General features: G+C 41.1%; 3 protein-coding genes across 4 annotated transcripts in view; 1 reads left to right on the top strand and 2 right to left on the bottom strand.

Moving 5' to 3' along the window:
* Positions 1–2,972: 2,972 nt before the first annotated feature.
* Positions 2,973–6,175, bottom strand: LOC145482351 (uncharacterized). Its single transcript, XM_081460996.1, has 2 exons — positions 6,091–6,175; positions 2,973–3,478 (listed from the first exon to the last, which is right to left on the bottom strand). The coding sequence occupies exons 1-2, from the start codon at positions 6,173–6,175 to the stop codon at positions 2,973–2,975; spliced, it is 591 nt and encodes a 196-aa protein (XP_081317122.1).
* LOC145481474 (uncharacterized) lies at positions 4,949–11,466 on the bottom strand. Its single transcript, XM_081459979.1, has 2 exons — positions 10,768–11,466; positions 4,949–6,528 (listed from the first exon to the last, which is right to left on the bottom strand). The coding sequence occupies exons 1-2, from the start codon at positions 11,437–11,439 to the stop codon at positions 6,415–6,417; spliced, it is 786 nt and encodes a 261-aa protein (XP_081316105.1). The 5' UTR covers positions 11,440–11,466; the 3' UTR covers positions 4,949–6,414.
* Positions 11,467–12,471: 1,005 nt separating this feature from the next.
* Positions 12,472–17,955, top strand: part of LOC145481473 (uncharacterized) — a 28,293-nt gene continuing 22,809 nt past the window's right edge. The window contains exons 1-2 of one of the 2 annotated variants that reach the window (XM_081459975.1): positions 12,472–16,525; positions 16,605–17,661. In XM_081459975.1, coding sequence (XP_081316101.1) covers positions 17,279–17,661 — 383 coding nt within the window. In that variant the 5' untranslated portion in view covers positions 12,472–16,525; positions 16,605–17,278. The remainder of the gene's footprint in view (positions 16,526–16,604; positions 17,662–17,955) is intronic. The other variant, XM_081459971.1, reaches the window with a different exon arrangement.

Genomic DNA, 17,955 nt, shown 5'->3' with positions numbered 1-17,955 from the left:
GATTTCCTTGTAACAAGACCATAGCCCCTTACTACCGAGGCAATATCAGAACAAAGATTCCTTTTATATTTATTTTCTATTAAACTTTCAATTTCTGGCCTCCCACAGGAACCTGAAAAATTATACTGACGCCTATGGGAAATTACACAGCTTGTTAGCTAGTATTTTTTCCTAATTCACACAGAAACAATCGTAAAAGAAATAAATAAGACCTAAAACAAATTTTTATCGAGGCAAGTGCCTCGGTTCGCCTCGTACTATCTGCAACCTTGATTTTTTTTACAATCCGGTAAAGAGGAAAGTTATCGACATTTGAAAATTGCAATGAAGGGCTTTGCAGGGAGATGGGGTTAAAGACAACGAACGGTCGTAATTGGCGCATAGCTATTAACACTCTCTTAACAATAGATTCAAAAAGTGAAAGCTCGCCTCTTATTTTATGAATACTTGTAGCTGTGCATTATGTGCCTGAAATATGACTCAAATGGACATGGTTCCTCCCACAGCTGTTGTAATGTCAAAACTCAAAGCAGTTGCGAGGAGAACCTGGTTTTAAAAGTGTAAGCGAAATACTTAGATTGCGCTTTATTACTTTTTCTCGATGTATTTTAAAATTTTTTTTCACGTTCTGTCTCACATTTTGTTTAGTAAATGTAACGTCAGTGAATGGTGAGAGGCGTTTATCAAAAGGAGCTACATGCATAATAAATGGAGAGGTGATTTTAAGTTTCAAAGACTTGTCTGAACGTTTACTCTATATCTCGTCCTCGGAGACCCAGGGGCTACTAGCCGGGACGAAGCGATGTTTTCGGGCGAGCGATATCTTCGAGCGAAAGTTTACTCCAAGAGCTGAAGAGCCCCTGGGAACTTTTTGTTACCTAACCAGTTCCAGAAGTGGTCGAATTCTGTCCCGCTGATTGGCCAGAAAAATATTTTTCTGGCCAATCAGCGAGGAGGTGCAGCCGGGTAACTCTGTCGCCTTCTTACACGAAGTGGTTTTCTTCATCGATCGACCTGCTTGGACCGTACAGCGGAAAGATTCTCGTAGAGAGTTTCAGAAAAAAAGATTCAACGAAGCCGAGGAAATCGCAAGCCAACATGGGGGCTAGGAAGCAATACTCTTCCATCAATTTTCTCGGCGGATTTATCGAAGGTATATCGTAAATTTTTAGAGCTAATGTACCCGATTTCTACACTGTTGTTTTTGGTTACGGGGAGAGCTAGTCGTGTGCATGAGCTTACATATTATTTCTCCTCGATCGTTTTACAACTTCTGAAACTCTCCACGATGTGCATTGCGCGGGTCACGCAACTATGTCGACCGAACGTGGGAACGATCGGCTAATTACAGTGCACGCACTTTCTTGCTATCGCCAAACCAAAATGCAACTTTAGTTCGTCTTCTGTACGATGGATCCCCAGTGTGAGGTCGCTTGTTGCAGATTGTGTGTCTGTTTTTTTTTTTTTTTTTTGGATAAACGAAGGAAACGAAATATTGTTGGGAATTGAAAATTCCCCTAATGATGATTGTGCAGAAGTATTATTACGGTTGCCTGAAATTATTTTTAACTGAATTCATTCTGAACGACAACAGCGATAGATCATAGCTAGAGACTATAGCTGCCGAACACTAGCCAATTTTTTGTCGTAAAGCTGCAGATTTTTTTTTGTCGGGGTCAAATCGGGTTAGACTTTTGTTGGGCCATCAGCTTGCCGCACGCTAGCCGATTTTTTTGTCGCGACTAACCGCGTCGAGGCTTGGGGTCGAGTCATCCAAAATCAAGATGGCACCAATTTCACTGACGTGATTTCCATGACATTTTCTAATTGGTTGAGGCGCGCGCGAGCCCCGACAAATTGCCTTGGTCCACCGCACACTAGCCGACAAGGCTCGACAAGACGTTTTGAGAACTAGCACTGTCATATATCGCCCGACAAGCCCCGATCTTGTCGCAGACTTATCTGAATTCACCGCACACTAGCCGACAAGTGGAGATTTTTTGTCCGCCGACAAAAAATCCTCTAGTATGCGGCGGCCTTAAGGTCCGGTAATACGGGCAACAATTTTTTTAAACTTGCCTCGCAACATTGTTGCATTGCAAGTTGAAACACTCTGTTGCGCGTATTACCACGTTTGTGATCAACTTGTCTCGCAGCAAAATACAGTGTTGCAAGTCTGCGAATTCTACACGCTTCATTTGTCAATCGTGTGTAAAAAAAGATGGGGCCTTTCATATAATTTAGCGTTTCGACGAACTTCCACTCGTGGCCGTCATTTTCTTCTTAATTTTCCGTGCCAGAGAAGTTCTCTCAGTACGAAGCTCAGTGTCGTTTCGGAACAAAATAAAGTTTTGTTGTTGTAAAAGATAGCTAGGGGAAAAGTTGTATTTCTGCAACAGTTTTTCCAAGCATTTTGCCTGTTTTGCCACTTGCTTTGAACGGACAAACGACGTGCCCCAAAGACTATGATACCCCTCGAGGTCTTTGCACAGCGCAAATTTATTACTTTCCGAGAGCCATGTTATATTTTTGGCCGCATTGCCGCGCTTTGCGACAGCCAATTACTCAAATTTGTTGCGAGACAAGTTGCAGCTTCAGTGGTAATACGAGCAGCAAAACTAAAATTTGTTGCAGAAAGCAGAACTCGAGCCTACTTAATAATAATAATAATAATAATAATAATAATAATAATAATAATAATAATAATAATAATAATAATAATGATGATATTTAGTGAGGAAATCCAACTCGCCAAAGGCGGTTTTCAGTGGAGTCCTCCTAAATAAAAATCACCTAAAAGTGACAAATAAGAATTACCTAATAAATTACTACGGTCAAAGTATTGAACACCGTCTGCCTCGATGCAGGATATGGGAGTTCTCTCCTTTCGAGATGTTATGTCATTAAGAGTTTTCCATAATGGACTTGGATTTGATTTGTTTTCGGTAATGAGAGTGGTATAGTATTCCGATTTACACCTCTTTATCTCCCTGTTTATTCCTCAGTTCTTTATAGCGCGACCAGTGGTGGGCAGCTTTTGATTTCAGGGCTTTACGATGGTAAAAATCTCGTTGGTGCATAGCTTCAGATAACCTTGCATTCATCCATGGAGAATGAACTCCTTTAATTCTTGATTTCCTTATGGGAGCGTGGCTGTCAGCTACGTTTGTAAAGAGCTTGTTCCAACAACCGACAGCGGAATCAATGTCCTCTTTGTTTAGCGCTTGGTCCCAGTCAATGTCTCTAAGATCTTTGAGAAATTCCTGCTTGGAGTAGTGTTCGTATGACCGGTATTCAATGGTTCTCCCAGGTGCCTTGGGAACACCTGATTTGATCACGCAGAAGATTAAACAGTGGTCGCTCAGAGGTGATGAGATGACGCCTTTGTCAATAACGCGATGAGAATTGTTGGTAAACAATAGGTCAATAAGTGTTGATGACTTCTCCGTTATTCTTGTTGGTGTATTAATTTCTTGGTCTAAATGGTGAGAATACTTTGCGCAACATGCTGCCTCAACTTGCAACACTGTAGTTTGCTGCGAGACAAGTTGGTCACAGAAGTGGTAATACGCACAACAGAGTGTTTCAACTTGCAATGCAACAATGTTGCGAGACAAGTTGAAGAAAAATGTTGCCCGTATTACCGGACCTTAAGGGATTTTTGGTTTGGCGCGATAGCAAGAAGGTGAGTGCACTGTAATTAGCAGTAATTAGCCGATCGTTCCCACGTTCAGTCGACATAGTTGCGTGCCCGTGCAACGGCGATTTGCACATCGTGGAAAGTTTCAGAAGTTATTCAACGATTGAGGAGAAACAAGTAAGCTTGTGCACTCGACTAGCTTTCCCAGCAATCAAAAACAAAAGTGTAGAAATCGGGTACGTTAGCTATAAAAATTTACGATATACCTTCGATAAATCCGCCGAGAAGAGTATCGCTTGCTAGCCCCCATGTTACGGCTTGGATTTCCTCGGCTTCGTTGAATCTTTTTTTCTGAAACTCTCCACGAGAATTTTCCGGCTGTACAAGCCAAGCAGGTCGATCGATGAAGAAATCTACTTCGTGTAAGAATGCGACAGAGTTAACCGACTGGACCTCCTCGCTGATTGGCCAGAAAAGTATTTTTCTGGCCAATCAGCGGGACGGAAATCGACCACTTCTGGACCTGGTTAGGTAAGAATAAGTTCCCAGGGGCTCTTCAGTTCTTGAAGTAAACTTTTGTCCGAAAATATCGCTTCGTCTCGGCTAGTAGCCCCTGCGTCTCCGAGGATGTCTATATTTAGATACAGATTTGTTTCTTCTGTCCGAAATGACTAAGTCATTTCCATTCCGAACGAAATTTGAGGAAACCGTTGCAACAGCGAAGACTTAAAAGAAGTCGGTCGTCTCATGGGAAGGAAAGGAGCTTTTAAATTAAAAACACGGCAAACTGTAGTTCAGGTGATCCAACAAAAACGACAGGTGTAGATCACAGCCCCTCAGATTGACCTATCAACCCTTCGACCAAGACGGGTGCATTTTTAAAACATTTTCTGCACAAAACGCGCTGCAACGCGACAAAATTTTTGGTTTTCACCATTGTTATAAAACAATTTTTTGCGTCTGAGAAACACTCAAAGACAAATGAGTTTTACAGGAGGAAAAAAGCAACAACTGACCACATTTTCTGACATTTTCTGGAATAATAGTCCAAACAATGTTAAAGGAAGAAGTTCAGGGGCACCAACGTGCACGGCCGTAGTAAAAGTCAGTAAAAGAAATAAACCAACCCTTAATCCTGTGATTACGTATAGGTTGCCAAACGGGTAATTGTTTCGCTCTGATAAATCAGTACAGATTTTCATGTAGCTCAGAATTGAATGTTTCATTTCAGAGTAGTTGCTCAGTCGCTCAGAGGGAACTGAACAACCTTATAGACCCAATAACGACTATATTGCTCATGACACTTTCAATACGTCACTACTGGAGGTTCCGTGCTTTCAAGAGCTGATTTCGAGTTCTACACCTATACACTGTCTCCTCTCTTACAACTGAGCGCGCTTTTCGATCAAAAGTCTTTCGTAGCGAACCAGCAAATGCAGTGCGACAACTCGACGCACTCGATTTTCTCAGAGGCCGGGATTGTATGAAGAGGATAGGATTTTGTTATAAAAAGGCGACTACGGGAGGTTAAAAACAAAAGAAAATTTCAAACCGTCTGTCTTAAAAGTGGTCGCGGTCGATGATGCGAGGAGGCCGGCGTCAAGGCTTTCCATTCACAGTAATGGGAAAACTTTAGTAGTTTGGAAACGCAGTCGCTCACGAGAGGTGGTCGCACAGGAGGCTTTACTGTAGGACAATCATGATTGCATCGACATATGGCCTGCAATTGCAATAATCTGGAGTGTACCGATCACAAACTGAAGAAATGGGTACCTTCTCTAACCCCATGCAATGTTAATTCTCTACAATGACGTGAAAAATTTTTTCGTTTTCTTTTTTTATTCCTTTACCACCAATTACAAAAAAGCTTCTCATACTTATAATGACTATACAGTCACTTAAAACTAGTTACAAACAAGCTACGAATATAAGTTAGCAGTGACTGAAAAAAAGCAAATTAAAAAGGCGTTGACAACAGCGCCGGAAAAGGAAAGTGAAATTCTAGGAGACACCTGCACCTACAAAATATCTGTACTAAACTAACAGCTAGGTAAAAAGTATGTAGGCGTTATTTACGTTTAAAACTAATCAACACTTAGGAAAGACAACAAATCTCTTAATTCTATGGGACACACTTAAATTGCCAGTTGTTCCGTTACAATCAAACGTATTAAGTGTTGCATCCACTTTTTTCAGCAAAAGTGGCACAGTTGTACAAGTTGTACATCTTGAATAGGCATTGCATTACAATGCGCTCAATTTGCCATCTTGGCGTTCAAATTTTATTTATTTTGACGATGGAACTCAACAGTCCCCGCCAAAGTAATATTTGGAATATTTGCGTCTCTTGACACAACATTTTTTAAATATACTGCCTTGACAATGAACAAGTGTGCATTGCATCATCTTGATATTGCCCCGCCAAAAGTAACAGTATTTTGTTACTGTACTTGTATTTTTCCAAACTGCGCAGTCTGGACATGTGTACTGCAACAGTCTGCATGAAAGTGTTCCGCTGTAACTTTCAGAAGTCATTTCGGTTACTTCAAATTTGTTTGTTGTGTTGAACTTGGCATTGTTTCGTGACTTGTTTTCTATTTTCTTAATTTTTTTGGCTTTGTTTTTTCCACTATTTTTCTTTTTTTTTTTCTTTTTCTTTTTTCCTTTTTTTTTTCTTTTTTTTTTTGGCAATTTTTCCATGATTATATTGCTATATTTTTCTGCTGTAGACTACTTAAAGAGAAATTAAAGATGGTAAAGGTAAAAGTTTCTTTCTACTGAAAAAAAGGGGTCCTCTTTAACTGTTGCACCGCTTCATCTATCATTGCATTCGGCTGTTGACCGCCCACCGGGTTGTAACGTTCTTTCACATGCTCACAGAACTCTTCCTGTCAAGGAACAAATAGCGTTAGAGACCAGGGGAAGGTCACTTAACGAAAATTTGGGTAGGGGTGTGCCCCCGAGACCTTCAAATCCTGACCCTGTTTAAGACAAGAGGCCTTTTTTCAAGACCCTGATTTTTTTTTCATTGCGCGTACAGAAAGTATTTTTGTGTATAACTGACATCATATTATTAGATTTAAAAAAAAGTGTTGTGCCACACATGTAGACCAGGCACCACCAACGTTTACACCCTGTTCAAGCCTCTAAATAGTCAAACTGTATACTCTGTTTAAGATTCAAGACCTCGAAAACCATACCCTGTTTGGCGCTGGGCCAAATAAGGGAGAACCCCCCCCCCCTCCCCCACCCGATGATTAGAGATGAATGCAAAAGGTACATACATGCATACACGCATACATAAACTTTATTTAAGCTCGAATTTCAGAGTAGCTTGACAAGCTAATATTTCCGAGAACAAAATATTTGATAACGAAAAATGAAAATAGAAATTGCTATTTACATATTTACAATTGACATATTAACTAATTATAAAATTGTCATTTACATGTTTCATGAATTGGTTTTACTGATGTGCTTTTTGAAGTCTGACAAGTTACATAACCTTATAAAATCGGGTAGAGAATTCCAATTTTTTGTTGCCAGATAAGTAAAGGAGTGGAGACCAAAAGTTGCAGTTTTAGGTTTGGGCATTTCCAGTATATAGTTTCCACGCATGTTGTATGAAGTAGAACGGAACGAGAACATGTTTCCCATATAGGCCGGATAGCTAGTGAAAAATAGACTTCTGTACAAAATAGTGAGGAATTTACAGATGCGTTGATCGTGAAGTTGGAGACAGTTTACCCTGTCTAGCAGCACATTATAAGGCGAATCAAAATCGCTTAGAATGAATCTCAGAATCCTTTTGTTGAGAGCTTCTATTTTGTCCTTGTTGTTTGCACTGCAAAAGTGCCAAACTGTTGAGCAATAATCAAAATGAGGGAGTATGTAGGCCTTATACAGTTTCACTAAAATGTCTTTGGAAATAAGGTTTCTGAACCTAAGCATTACATCAAACTGGTTGTTGACTTTTTTGCAAATAAGAGATATGTAATTGTGAAAATTTAAATTGTTATCAATGTTCATTCCTAAAAGGTAGGCCTTGAGATCTCAGACTGTGCTTAGTGTCTTCTAAAGAGCAATTATACACTAATCAGTGAATCTTAATACAGTGGCTAGGGGAGCAGAGAGCTGAACATCGATCTTAGCTGACCACTCTAAGTGACACGCGGAGGATTGCGAAGAGTAGCGTGGAGGGTGTTGGTGGACTGCGTTACCGTTCTGTTCAAAGCCAGTCGACAAAAAGTAGCTCGAGAAATTTAAGATGAAGTCTTGATGCGAACACAAACTTTGCTCGTTTGTGGTTCCTTGCACAGTGCAAATTATAACTTCCTTTAATGTACGAAATGTTGAATTCTTCAACATTGGAAGGTAGGATGAATAACTGTAATTAATTCATCCATTAGTCTCTATTTTGCTCTGTAGAAAAGTGAGTGCGAGATAAAGACTAGGGGTGATGAGTGGTTCTCCCAAACACTAGAGCACGTTTTCTGAGTGCGAATGATTTTTCCACGCCGATAATACTCATTTCATAATACTAATCATACTTATTTCACTAACATTCTCCACTTAATAAGTGTTATACGCATACAACTGATGCTGATCCTGCAATATACGTAATGGCCGCTTTTCCATATTTTCTAAAATAAACTTGGAATCTGTGCTTTGTGATCAGTGTGTTGAATAGTAAAACAATTTTACTGTTCGAGGAATATACCTTGATTTTAACATGGGAATATCGCCTGAGTAACAAGCGAGATTCCGCGCAAATTTCGCAAGATAAGTGTTAAATACAGGAGCCGAATTACAGTGATATCTAATTTTGTTTCCACTGTCGGTTCTAGCCATTAACTTTTCACAACTGTATCTCGGGAAGCAGTGAAGAATATGGTCCTGTTCATGTTACGCAGAGAGCAATTTCAGGTTACTAGCTGAACTCAAGTTAAAACACAGGCTTCCCAAGCTCAAAATACGTGGTGTATGGGACAGCTTTTGTATATAGAGAATTGTATGGGAAAGTCACCGATCGGCGGAATTGTATGGGAGAGTCACCGATGAAGGCCGTTGGCGCGAGGTCGGTCACAAGCGAACTTTAAGCCAAATATTTTCGGTCTACACGGGTCTTTCGACCGCAGAAGCACACGTATGTTGAGTGAAATTTATTGGGCTTTATGGAACTGTTGGTTTTGTTGCGATTCGGGACTTTTCCTTTTGAGGAGAGAGTGATTTGTGGAGTGACATCTGGCCAGCGATCGATGAAGTGGTCCGCCTTTCCCTTCTTTTAGACGGAGAGACAACGATTTCGAACAACTTCACTAAACGGCGTCAGAATGGCTTCAAAATCGGCACAAGAGACAAGAACGCGACATATTTGAGGTAGGAAAACTCTGTTTCAAAGTAGATAGTTATTTACACTATTTTTGTACAATCGGTGACTTTCCCACACAATTCTCTATATACACAAGCTGTCCCATACACCACGTATTTTGAGCTTGGGAAGCCTGTGGTTAAAACCATTAGTTTACGCACACACCAGATAAGACAAAGACGATCGCTCTAAGCCAGACATAACTAATCGATGTTCAATGACATCAATTGGTAATCAGTGAGTAATCGAAGCCCAAAAATTTTGTGCCCTATCGATGACTCATCGATGACATCGATTACCCATTGATGTAATGGATTACCTATTGATGTTATTGATTACTCATCAATGACTCATCGATTACTCATTGACCATTATACTGCGCACGAAAGACGCATCTTTTTGCTTTCTTGTACCATTTTTTTCTTGTGTGATTCTTTTATCTGTGTTAGACGTATTTTTAAGCGATGACGTAGTCGGAGCTTATTGCTGGCACGCAGTGTATTCTTTTTGATAAGTGTCTTCCCACTTTTTTCGAGCTGCGCTTATGTCGCGCACGATTACCCCTTTGTGGAAGCGAAATGCACTCTGGGAGCTAGTGAATAAGACATACCAAAAATTCTCCATCTTTGGTTTCGGGGAGTGAGAAAGTTGTCCTTTGCAGCCGACCATTGCAGTTTGTAGGATCCGCGGAGTGCCTTTAACTTAAGCTTCTTCTCATGTGCCTTGACAAATTCGTTGACTTTTCGCTCAACATTGTTTTGCGTGAATTTCTTGAGAATGAACAGGTCACGCTGTTCAAAACCTTATCAAAGTAAACACAATGAAAGCGTTACGGTTCCGGTCGCGTTGCGGAATGCAATTTGAACTGGATGCCCTGATCTGACCCATGTTGTATACATACAATGAGATACTGATCATAGAACTAACAATTTTTTTTTTTTGAGTTATACCTGTTTACTTATTCACAGAAAATGCGCTTTAGAGGTTAGTTTTTAGCCACTCATTGTCATCTTTAGATTTTTCTGCGTGACTGAAACCCGTTACCTATTGATTACTCATTGGCCCGATTTATGCTGGAGACGGATCATCCGTCTGGGACGAGCTTGGCCAAAGAACGGTAGATCGTCTGATAATCCGTCTGTGTGTAGGTAAGGGAAAGCAGATGGATCATCCGTCTTGACGAGTTATCAGCGACGATTCGTCTCACTAAACGGGCTATCGCGATAGCTCGTACACAGACGGATTATCAGACGAGCTACGTTCTTTGCCCAAGCTTGTTCCGGACGGATGATCCGTCTTCAGTATAAATCGGGCCATTGATTTCATTGATGTCATTGATGTCATCGATTAGTTATGTCTGGTTTACGACAGTGGCACTTTGCAATTCGCAATCGACATGATTTATATCGAACGGTATCGCAATACATGAAATACTCGATAAAACATTTTGCTAAGCTTAAGAACAATCAACAGGTCTTAGCTGGTCATAAAGCAAACCTACTTTCTTCAGAATTCAAAACCGTAAGATTTCTTCAAGCTTCCGCGTTGACCTTGCTGTCGAGTTTCGATTTCGGTTTCGCAAAGATCACGTGCTACTTTCAAACCAATCACACTCGAGAATGAAATGTTTTGTGTACTCCGATAGGGTATTTACATCTAGAAACAAGTGCGATTAAAAATTCTCCTTCCTACAAAACCTAAAGAGGAAAATACTTTTCATTATAATTTTTAATTATATCTCCGCTCGTCAACTCACCCAGCTTCCCTGTTCTATCATCCGAGTGCAAATCATATCAGCCAAGGTAGAAGACATATTCAGCACTTCTGGAGTGTAGCTAAGACCTGCGTTCGCCAAAGCTTCGGCAATCATTTCTCCGGTGATGAGGACAAGGATAGTCACCCTATCCCATGGATATGACAGCTCACGTTCGATTGCCCTCTCCCAGTCCAGCAGCACTTTCTTCGTCCCTTTTATCGGTTCTGTCAATGATCTAACGATGTTTACGTCAAATCCATCTCGAACTATGGCCGTCATGAGGTCCAGCAAACATCGAGCTACTGATTCCACCGATTTAGAGAGGCTGCATGGTTGTAATTCAAGCTTCATCGCTGCATAGAAATTAAGAAGAATTGTCAGATTCCTCTTGATTTCGTAGTGGGATACCTTCCTCTCTAGATCCAATCTTGATATCGCGGTCAAAGCTTTCTTCAGGTAAGATACGTCTAACCAGGAAACTTTGCCAGCATCTTCCAAAGAGCGAAGAATGTGCAAGGTATCTCTAGATTTGTGCACGGTAAAGTAATAACAAAGTTGAGCCCGCTGCTCTGCCTTCAAATCGTTAAAAACCTGGAGCAGAACAGCATTGTAAGCCTGTTTAAGTTCGTCAGTCAGTTTGTCTAAAGTCTGTGATGACATGGCGGTTGTCATTTGGCGGAAGAGAAGAATGGCGAGAACCCGACGTTTTATACCGTGGAATATTAAACAACACCAAAATAGGGCAATACAATGACGTAATTAGAGCCATGGTAACATGCATTAATTTATTTTGCATTAATCAGCACATCTAAAACACGCTGCGTCCTTGAAAAGGTGACTTCTCGGTACTATATATAGTGGTATTATCCTTCATAAAGGCCCGTTTACACAGGCGATTTTTGTCGCGGCAACTCTATGCAATTTTTGTCGCGCTAAAGTTGCATCAAGTTTCACACATGTTCGAAACCCCTGCGATATCGCGGCGACAAATCGCACTGAAAATCGCACCTGGTTTACACGTGCGATTTTGAAGTTGTAACTTTAGCGCGACAAAAATTGCATCGAGTTGCCGCGACAAAAATTGCCCGTGTAAACGGGCCTTAAGACAGCTGTCGGCTTAATAAGCTGGTTTAAATATCGAATGACGCTAAAGTACCTTGCGTCCATCCTGAAGTATCCATCCAACATCGTATTTCGAACGTGTTTAGGTAAAATAAGCTTAAGGTGGCTCCCTACGGTATTAACAGTATCTACACCTAAAGACAGATGAAGAACTAAAAATGAACTATTTGATTGAACTTTGGATTTAAGCTCCTGGCATTCGCATGAAGATTAGCAACACACCAGGGATTTCTTTTTCGATCATAAGAGTGTATCGCAGACTGTTACCATGGCAACAACCAATCGTAAAGATAACCATTGTTTGCTGTTTTCCACCTATTTGCTTTCCTTTCTACAGTTACCCTCGGTAAAATATTTTCAAACTCGGCAGTCTAGTGAAAACGATTTCGAACAATAATTCAATGTGAAAAAATGAAAAGTTTATCTGGTAGATACGTAAAAGATCTTTAAATTTCTTATCCAGTTGATCAAACAAGAGAAATCCGTAGGTAAAATTTTGTCAAAAAATGATGTTGTAAAATAGGCATCTATATTATGAAGTATACAAACTTTCAAAAAAATTTCACCCAAGGAAATACAAGATAAATAAGCGTTGTTTTGCTTCATTGGCTTCTTTGTGACGTCACAAAATCTCGAGACGACCAAGCGCGCATGCGTATCAATGGCCCACTGGTGTCATTGGCACGTTTGAAAGGGAGAAGAATCGTGTTTATATCGTATGTCGTAAGTTAAAGCTACTTTTGGCAATATTGCGACACATTTTTGGGGATGAAAATTTAGACCAAGGAATTCTTACCCTAAGAATCGGATGGCTAGCATCTTGTAATTGAGCAATGACGGCTGCTAACATTCGGTTGTTGTTTTGTTGTATTTTGTTATTTCCTATTTCCGATTAAGCGTCAATTCACAGGGAGCACACAATCCTGCTGAACAGGGAGAGAGTAAATAAAGGAACGAAAAGAATGAATAGTTTACCTTTGTCTTCTGTTGTCATCTCTTACGCGATTTTACAGCAGGGAAAACCGCCTCTTACAAGTCCTGCGTAACACTGTAGCGCTAAACTCGTACCTAGGCCTTTTCGCGCTCTGCAAAAACGTTTTTTGGTTTACATTGGTTTACATATAACATTGACAAGGGGGGCAGCTCTTTGCCCAAACGTTTTGAACGCAATCCGAATATTCGCTTGAATCTGTAAATTTCGTTGCTTTCACGAAACCAAACGAACACAAAAAGAAGTCGAAAGATTTTTCTACAACTTGGCCGAATTTGTTTTCGAATACTTTTGCGACAGTCGGAGAATGTTACCTTTTTTTGCAAAGTTTTTCCTCAAATCGCTTTTCGCAACATGATCGTACCGTTAGGCCATCCACTTTTTCTTTCTGTTTAGCGTCGTCCGACCGACCCAGATTTTCGCGTTTTCAAAAAAAAAAAAATTTACGCAGAAGGCAATGAGGGCAATGACACATTATTTCAAACAATTGTCACTTTAATCTGAAACATAAGCAATTTTTTGCCCTACAGATTTTTAGTTTTTACTTCATACTTCAACTACAGAGAACGCTCACTCTCTGACGAGAGAGACTTTCTGTCCGTGTGATAGGAAAACACTTCCTCCATTGCCACCATGTTGACTTTGTAACCACACCTTGTTGTTTCCAGACTCCACGGATATTATGCTGAGGCCTCTTAGCTCCAGACTCCTTTTCCAATTTTGTTTTTGTTTTTTTCTTTTCCAACCGACTGACCCAAAATCAGAAAACGCATTCGACAATAAACGAAAAAAAGGGAATGGCCTTACCTAAATCCGAAACGCGTCATCCAGCGCGCGCTCAAGCTCCCTTCCATCTCCCACACATGGGTTTTGAACACGACAAATCTTTACAAACCCATCCCCTGGTTCGTTATTTTTCTTCCTTGTCTGAAGTCGCCCGATCTCCGCTGAAGCGTTTTAGCGAGATTCCGCGATAATAAGTGGGAGCAGGGGAAGGATTTTGTAAAGATTTGTCGTGTCAAGAAAACACGTTAGTCCGGCGGCATAACTCGAAATTTCAGGCAAATTGCTAATTGTGCACTTTTTGATACAAGCATGAAATTTGGCACAATGATAGTAGCCTGCGAGCAGGCTCACTTGTTGTTTGGGCAGCGTATCGTGGGCAAGGGCGGCGGGGCCGCAACCACGAGCCGGCGAAGCCGGCGAGAAGAATGGGGCGAGGAAATGTCGATGTCCGAGAACATTGGTGTTGTATTCATTAAATCCCCGAGTTTGTCCGAGCGAATTCGAGTGCAAGTAAGCAAACATGTTCACGGTGAACTTCATATTTTGTCCCTCGAAAGCAAATACGTGGAGACTTAAAAGCATATCTTGCAATAGAAATGAGCCTAAACAATACATAAACACATGGCAAACTACAGAGGTGTCAAACTCTACGAAGCGAAACGCGGATAACAGCGGAAATCATGCAGACCTATGACCTCTAAAAATTTGCCACAGCACGGTCAAACGGCTCAACTCTACTTTAAGTTCCTCCTTATAACACAACATTAAATGCCCTTCATGAACACGGGTGAAGCGACAAAAAGGTCGAGTGAGCGAACAGAGAACGGCAAATGTGCAAATGTCACGAACCGTAGAAGTCGTGTAGGCTAGTCAACCCCATTTTACACTAAAGGCAAAGAATACACATTTGCGTGTAACAGGAGTTGTGCAGGCCTGTCACAACTTTTTAATTACCAAGAGATTGTCCCTCCTTAATCTGGTCTTCAATCAGGCTTATCAACGGGCAAATAGCTAAAATCACACTGTTCGGATGCCTTCTTTAGGCAATCTTTCCGAAATCTTCTTCTGTTCGATCCCTGTGGAGAACAGCTGAAAAACAAAAACGCTTACCGAAACCGGTCGGCATCACAGCGAAAACATCCTTCCCTTCCAGCAAACAATTCACAGTTATTCTCTGCTCTTGTTTTAGTTCAAAACTTAAGTCAGAGTTAACCGAAAGCTTGAGGAACGCTCCTTGAATAAAGTCCACAAACGCGATCTTGGAAGTGTGAAGTTAAATGCACTAAGGTTGCACTGGATTCTGTAGCCTGTCATTTTTACCCAATCGGATCACTGCGTTCGTCAGCGAACACGGGGAATTCGAAAATCAATAGCTCGCGTGCAGGCTCACTTTTCCTCGCCCCATTCTTCTCGTTGGCTTTCCCGGCTCGCGGTTGCGGCTCCGCCGCCCAAACAAGTGAGCCTGCTCGCAGGCTACATTGATAGCAGTCACCAATACGAACATTTTCAGATATAGTGCCAAGTTGGACATCCACTGGTTTCCATGGCGACCACAATTTATTAAAATTCATGTAATTCCCCTGTTCTTACCCTGGTTTATCAGCAAATATACTTTATTTCAATGGTTCCAACTTATTTACCAAGTTCGTTTCGTTTTAGCATATGACACGTTGCCCTTAATTGCGTGTTGCCATGGAAACGAAAAATTAAAATCCCACGTTTGTTCAAAATAAAAGAAAGCTCTGTGTCTTGTAGATGGGCTTCCGGTTGTTTGGACCATTATCTGCAAGATTATTAGCTGCAATTTCCGTATCACAATAAACTTAGTCGCGAATGCATTGGCCATCACACACACAAAGCAGGGTAGTTATACATTTCCATCTTTTGCCGCTGCTCTTTAACAACGACAATGGTCCAGCACTTTACAGTTAGCAGCTGCTGCTGGTGAGGTAATCCATCGTGGCTGCTCCTAGTCCTCTCTACCGAGATGCGTGTGGTCAGCCGGGAAGTACAGGGGTTGGAGTGGATGGAATGGTTGCTTGTTCCCACACGTATCTACTTGAGTGGGGTTCGTGCATATCCATGTATGAGCACAGGCAGCCCAAGGTCTCTCTATGAACCACACAAGCAAGACGATATAGCATCGAATTATAAGGGTTTATATGGGATTTTCTACAAGATTTCCATGGAGGTAGTTAAAAGTGAAAATTCTCAATTAAAGTGGCTTACCTTATTCCATACGTGTTTTGTTTGTTCCTGGTGTGGTTATTTTTCCGATTTAACTTGATTTAAGCGCCTTTTTTGAATTCCAGTTTTACCTTCATAAAGAGAGGACAAGGCGAAACACCTCAGTTGTGACAGCCTGCCGAACGAAGTAAAAAATCCCAGGCTAAAATGTACCCACGGCCACAAATCCACCGCAGAATTCAAGGTCAAAGGTTGATCTTTCATTTCAATTCTCTAGCCACACAATCGCAGCCCTGCGAGCGACGCCAGGCGGCTCTTTGTGTCCCCAGTGAAAAGATAAAACGATGGAAGAGCTCCGTGTCCGTTTGATCCGCGACACAACCACCGTTGAAATTGGCTTGGTAACCTCGTCATGTTAGCAAACCAAGACTCGCAGGGGTACTAGACCGCAATTTGTCCACCAAACTTCTTGTAACACCCGGGGTCCCCTCAGGTCGAATGTACAATGCACCATCGTCTCAAACACCCAATCAAAACCGCGCAGCGTCGTGTTTAACAAAATCGTACCGAACGCTTCTGCAAAATGGCTGCCAAACCAAAGAAACGTAAAATCAACGGCGAAAGCTCCGTAGAAACTGAGGAGATACAATCATTTTTGAAGTGGAAGTCATGGTAAGTTTTCACGTTTATGCACCTTTGCTTTGTTTGTGTAAAATATTCCGAGCTGATAAACTAAATTTTCTTCTCTTAGGGTATTGTGGAATTACGAACATTGTGAGGGAACTGTAACGGAAGCCAGCAAAATTTTATCCAGAGCATACGAAGAGAAAGGAAATGCCGTCGGCAAATTGAGCTCTGTTTTGCTCGGGAGAATTATTAAAGAACTTTGGAAAGATGAAGTGAAATTGGTGAGGCGAGGACCACATAAAGATCGTCGAACGTGTTACCTTAACTTGCGGCGTAAGGAACATATGCATGTCACTGAATTACCAGGAGAGACTTTCGAACAATTTCGAGGAAGTAGTCTAGAAATGGGACGTGGATGGAGCAAAATGAGTGACAACCCAAACAATGTGTCATTTCTTCGTTTCGAGTCGTGTTCGTTTAACAGTCACCGATTGTCCACTGAAGTCAAGATAACTCAACTCTCATCCTCTAGAATTTCTTACTCCCTTATTTCTCATGGCTGTGAAAACGATATCGGGAAGTTTATGGACATCTCGTACATAGAACGATACCCATTAAGCCAGAGAATCAACTTGATTCTAGCATTCGTTGATAATGCGAAATTGTGCAAAGGCACAACATTGGAACATGGGGAAACCACAACCCTTCCTTATGCCACTGGCCAGTATGTTGATTTGACGGAAGCAACTGACATCAACAGTAGTGTGGGTGAAACAAGGGTTTTCTCCCATAACTGTAATGTTATTACTGTCCAAGATGGCACTTGCTGTGCGAATTGCAGGAACATTAAACTTCTGGGTTCCCGAGCTAAACGCAGGAGGCTCGCAAGGGATTCCATTCACCCTCACACAAACAAGAGATATCTCAGTCTCCAAGAGTGAAGTTGTGCAACAACTTGCCAAAGAAAGGCAAGCACGACAAAACGCAGAGAAAAGGGAGCGATACTGGAGAGAGAAATTCAATTCACAGTGCCTTGAAATGGCTGAGGAAGATCACGATGATCTTTCTCAAATTTTTTTAAATACTGGTGACCAAAATGTCCCTACCGAGATGGCGTGTCTCTGGGAGCAACAAAAACACCTACAATGCAAAAGCAAAAACGGTTACTGGTCGCATCCAAAGTAAGGAAACAAATTGTCATTGAATCAATTATAACAGCTCAATCTATTATAAACGACGGTTCAACCTCTTCATATAAGAAGATTATAAAGGTCCTTCTTTCACAACAAACCAATGATCATTATATAAATGGTGGACATGGGGAAGAGAAATATTTTCCGACCATATCCCTGCTCTTCTTTTAGGTTACAACAAACCATAATATATAGATGTATCAATATAAACATATTCTGTACATAATACATGTATCAACATACTATAATACAAGAATCAACTAAAGGTCATTCTATCATTGT

The sequence above is a fragment of the Orbicella franksi genome, chromosome 3 (assembly GCF_964199315.1).
Source record: "Orbicella franksi chromosome 3, jaOrbFran1.1, whole genome shotgun sequence".
In the NCBI taxonomy this organism is placed as follows: Eukaryota; Metazoa; Cnidaria; class Anthozoa; order Scleractinia; family Merulinidae; genus Orbicella; species Orbicella franksi.
Note: the sequence above shows the minus strand (reverse complement) of the source record. Positions and strands in the feature narration are given on the sequence as shown.

Excerpts from the sequence above, each read along its gene's own strand:
- LOC145482351 (XM_081460996.1), bottom strand. The coding sequence starts at position 6,175 with ATGACTTCTGAAAGTTACAGCGGAACACTTTCATGCAGACTGTTGCAG. Across the intron at positions 3,479-6,090 it reads CGCAGTTTGGAAAAATACAA|ACCAAGAAATTAATACACCA; the intron begins GTACAGTAACAA and ends CTCACCATTTAG.
- LOC145481474 (XM_081459979.1), bottom strand. The coding sequence starts at position 11,439 with ATGACAACCGCCATGTCATCACAGACTTTAGACAAACTGACTGACGAA. Across the intron at positions 6,529-10,767 it reads TGATAGAACAGGGAAGCTGG|GAAGAGTTCTGTGAGCATGT; the intron begins GTGAGTTGACGA and ends GTTCCTTGACAG.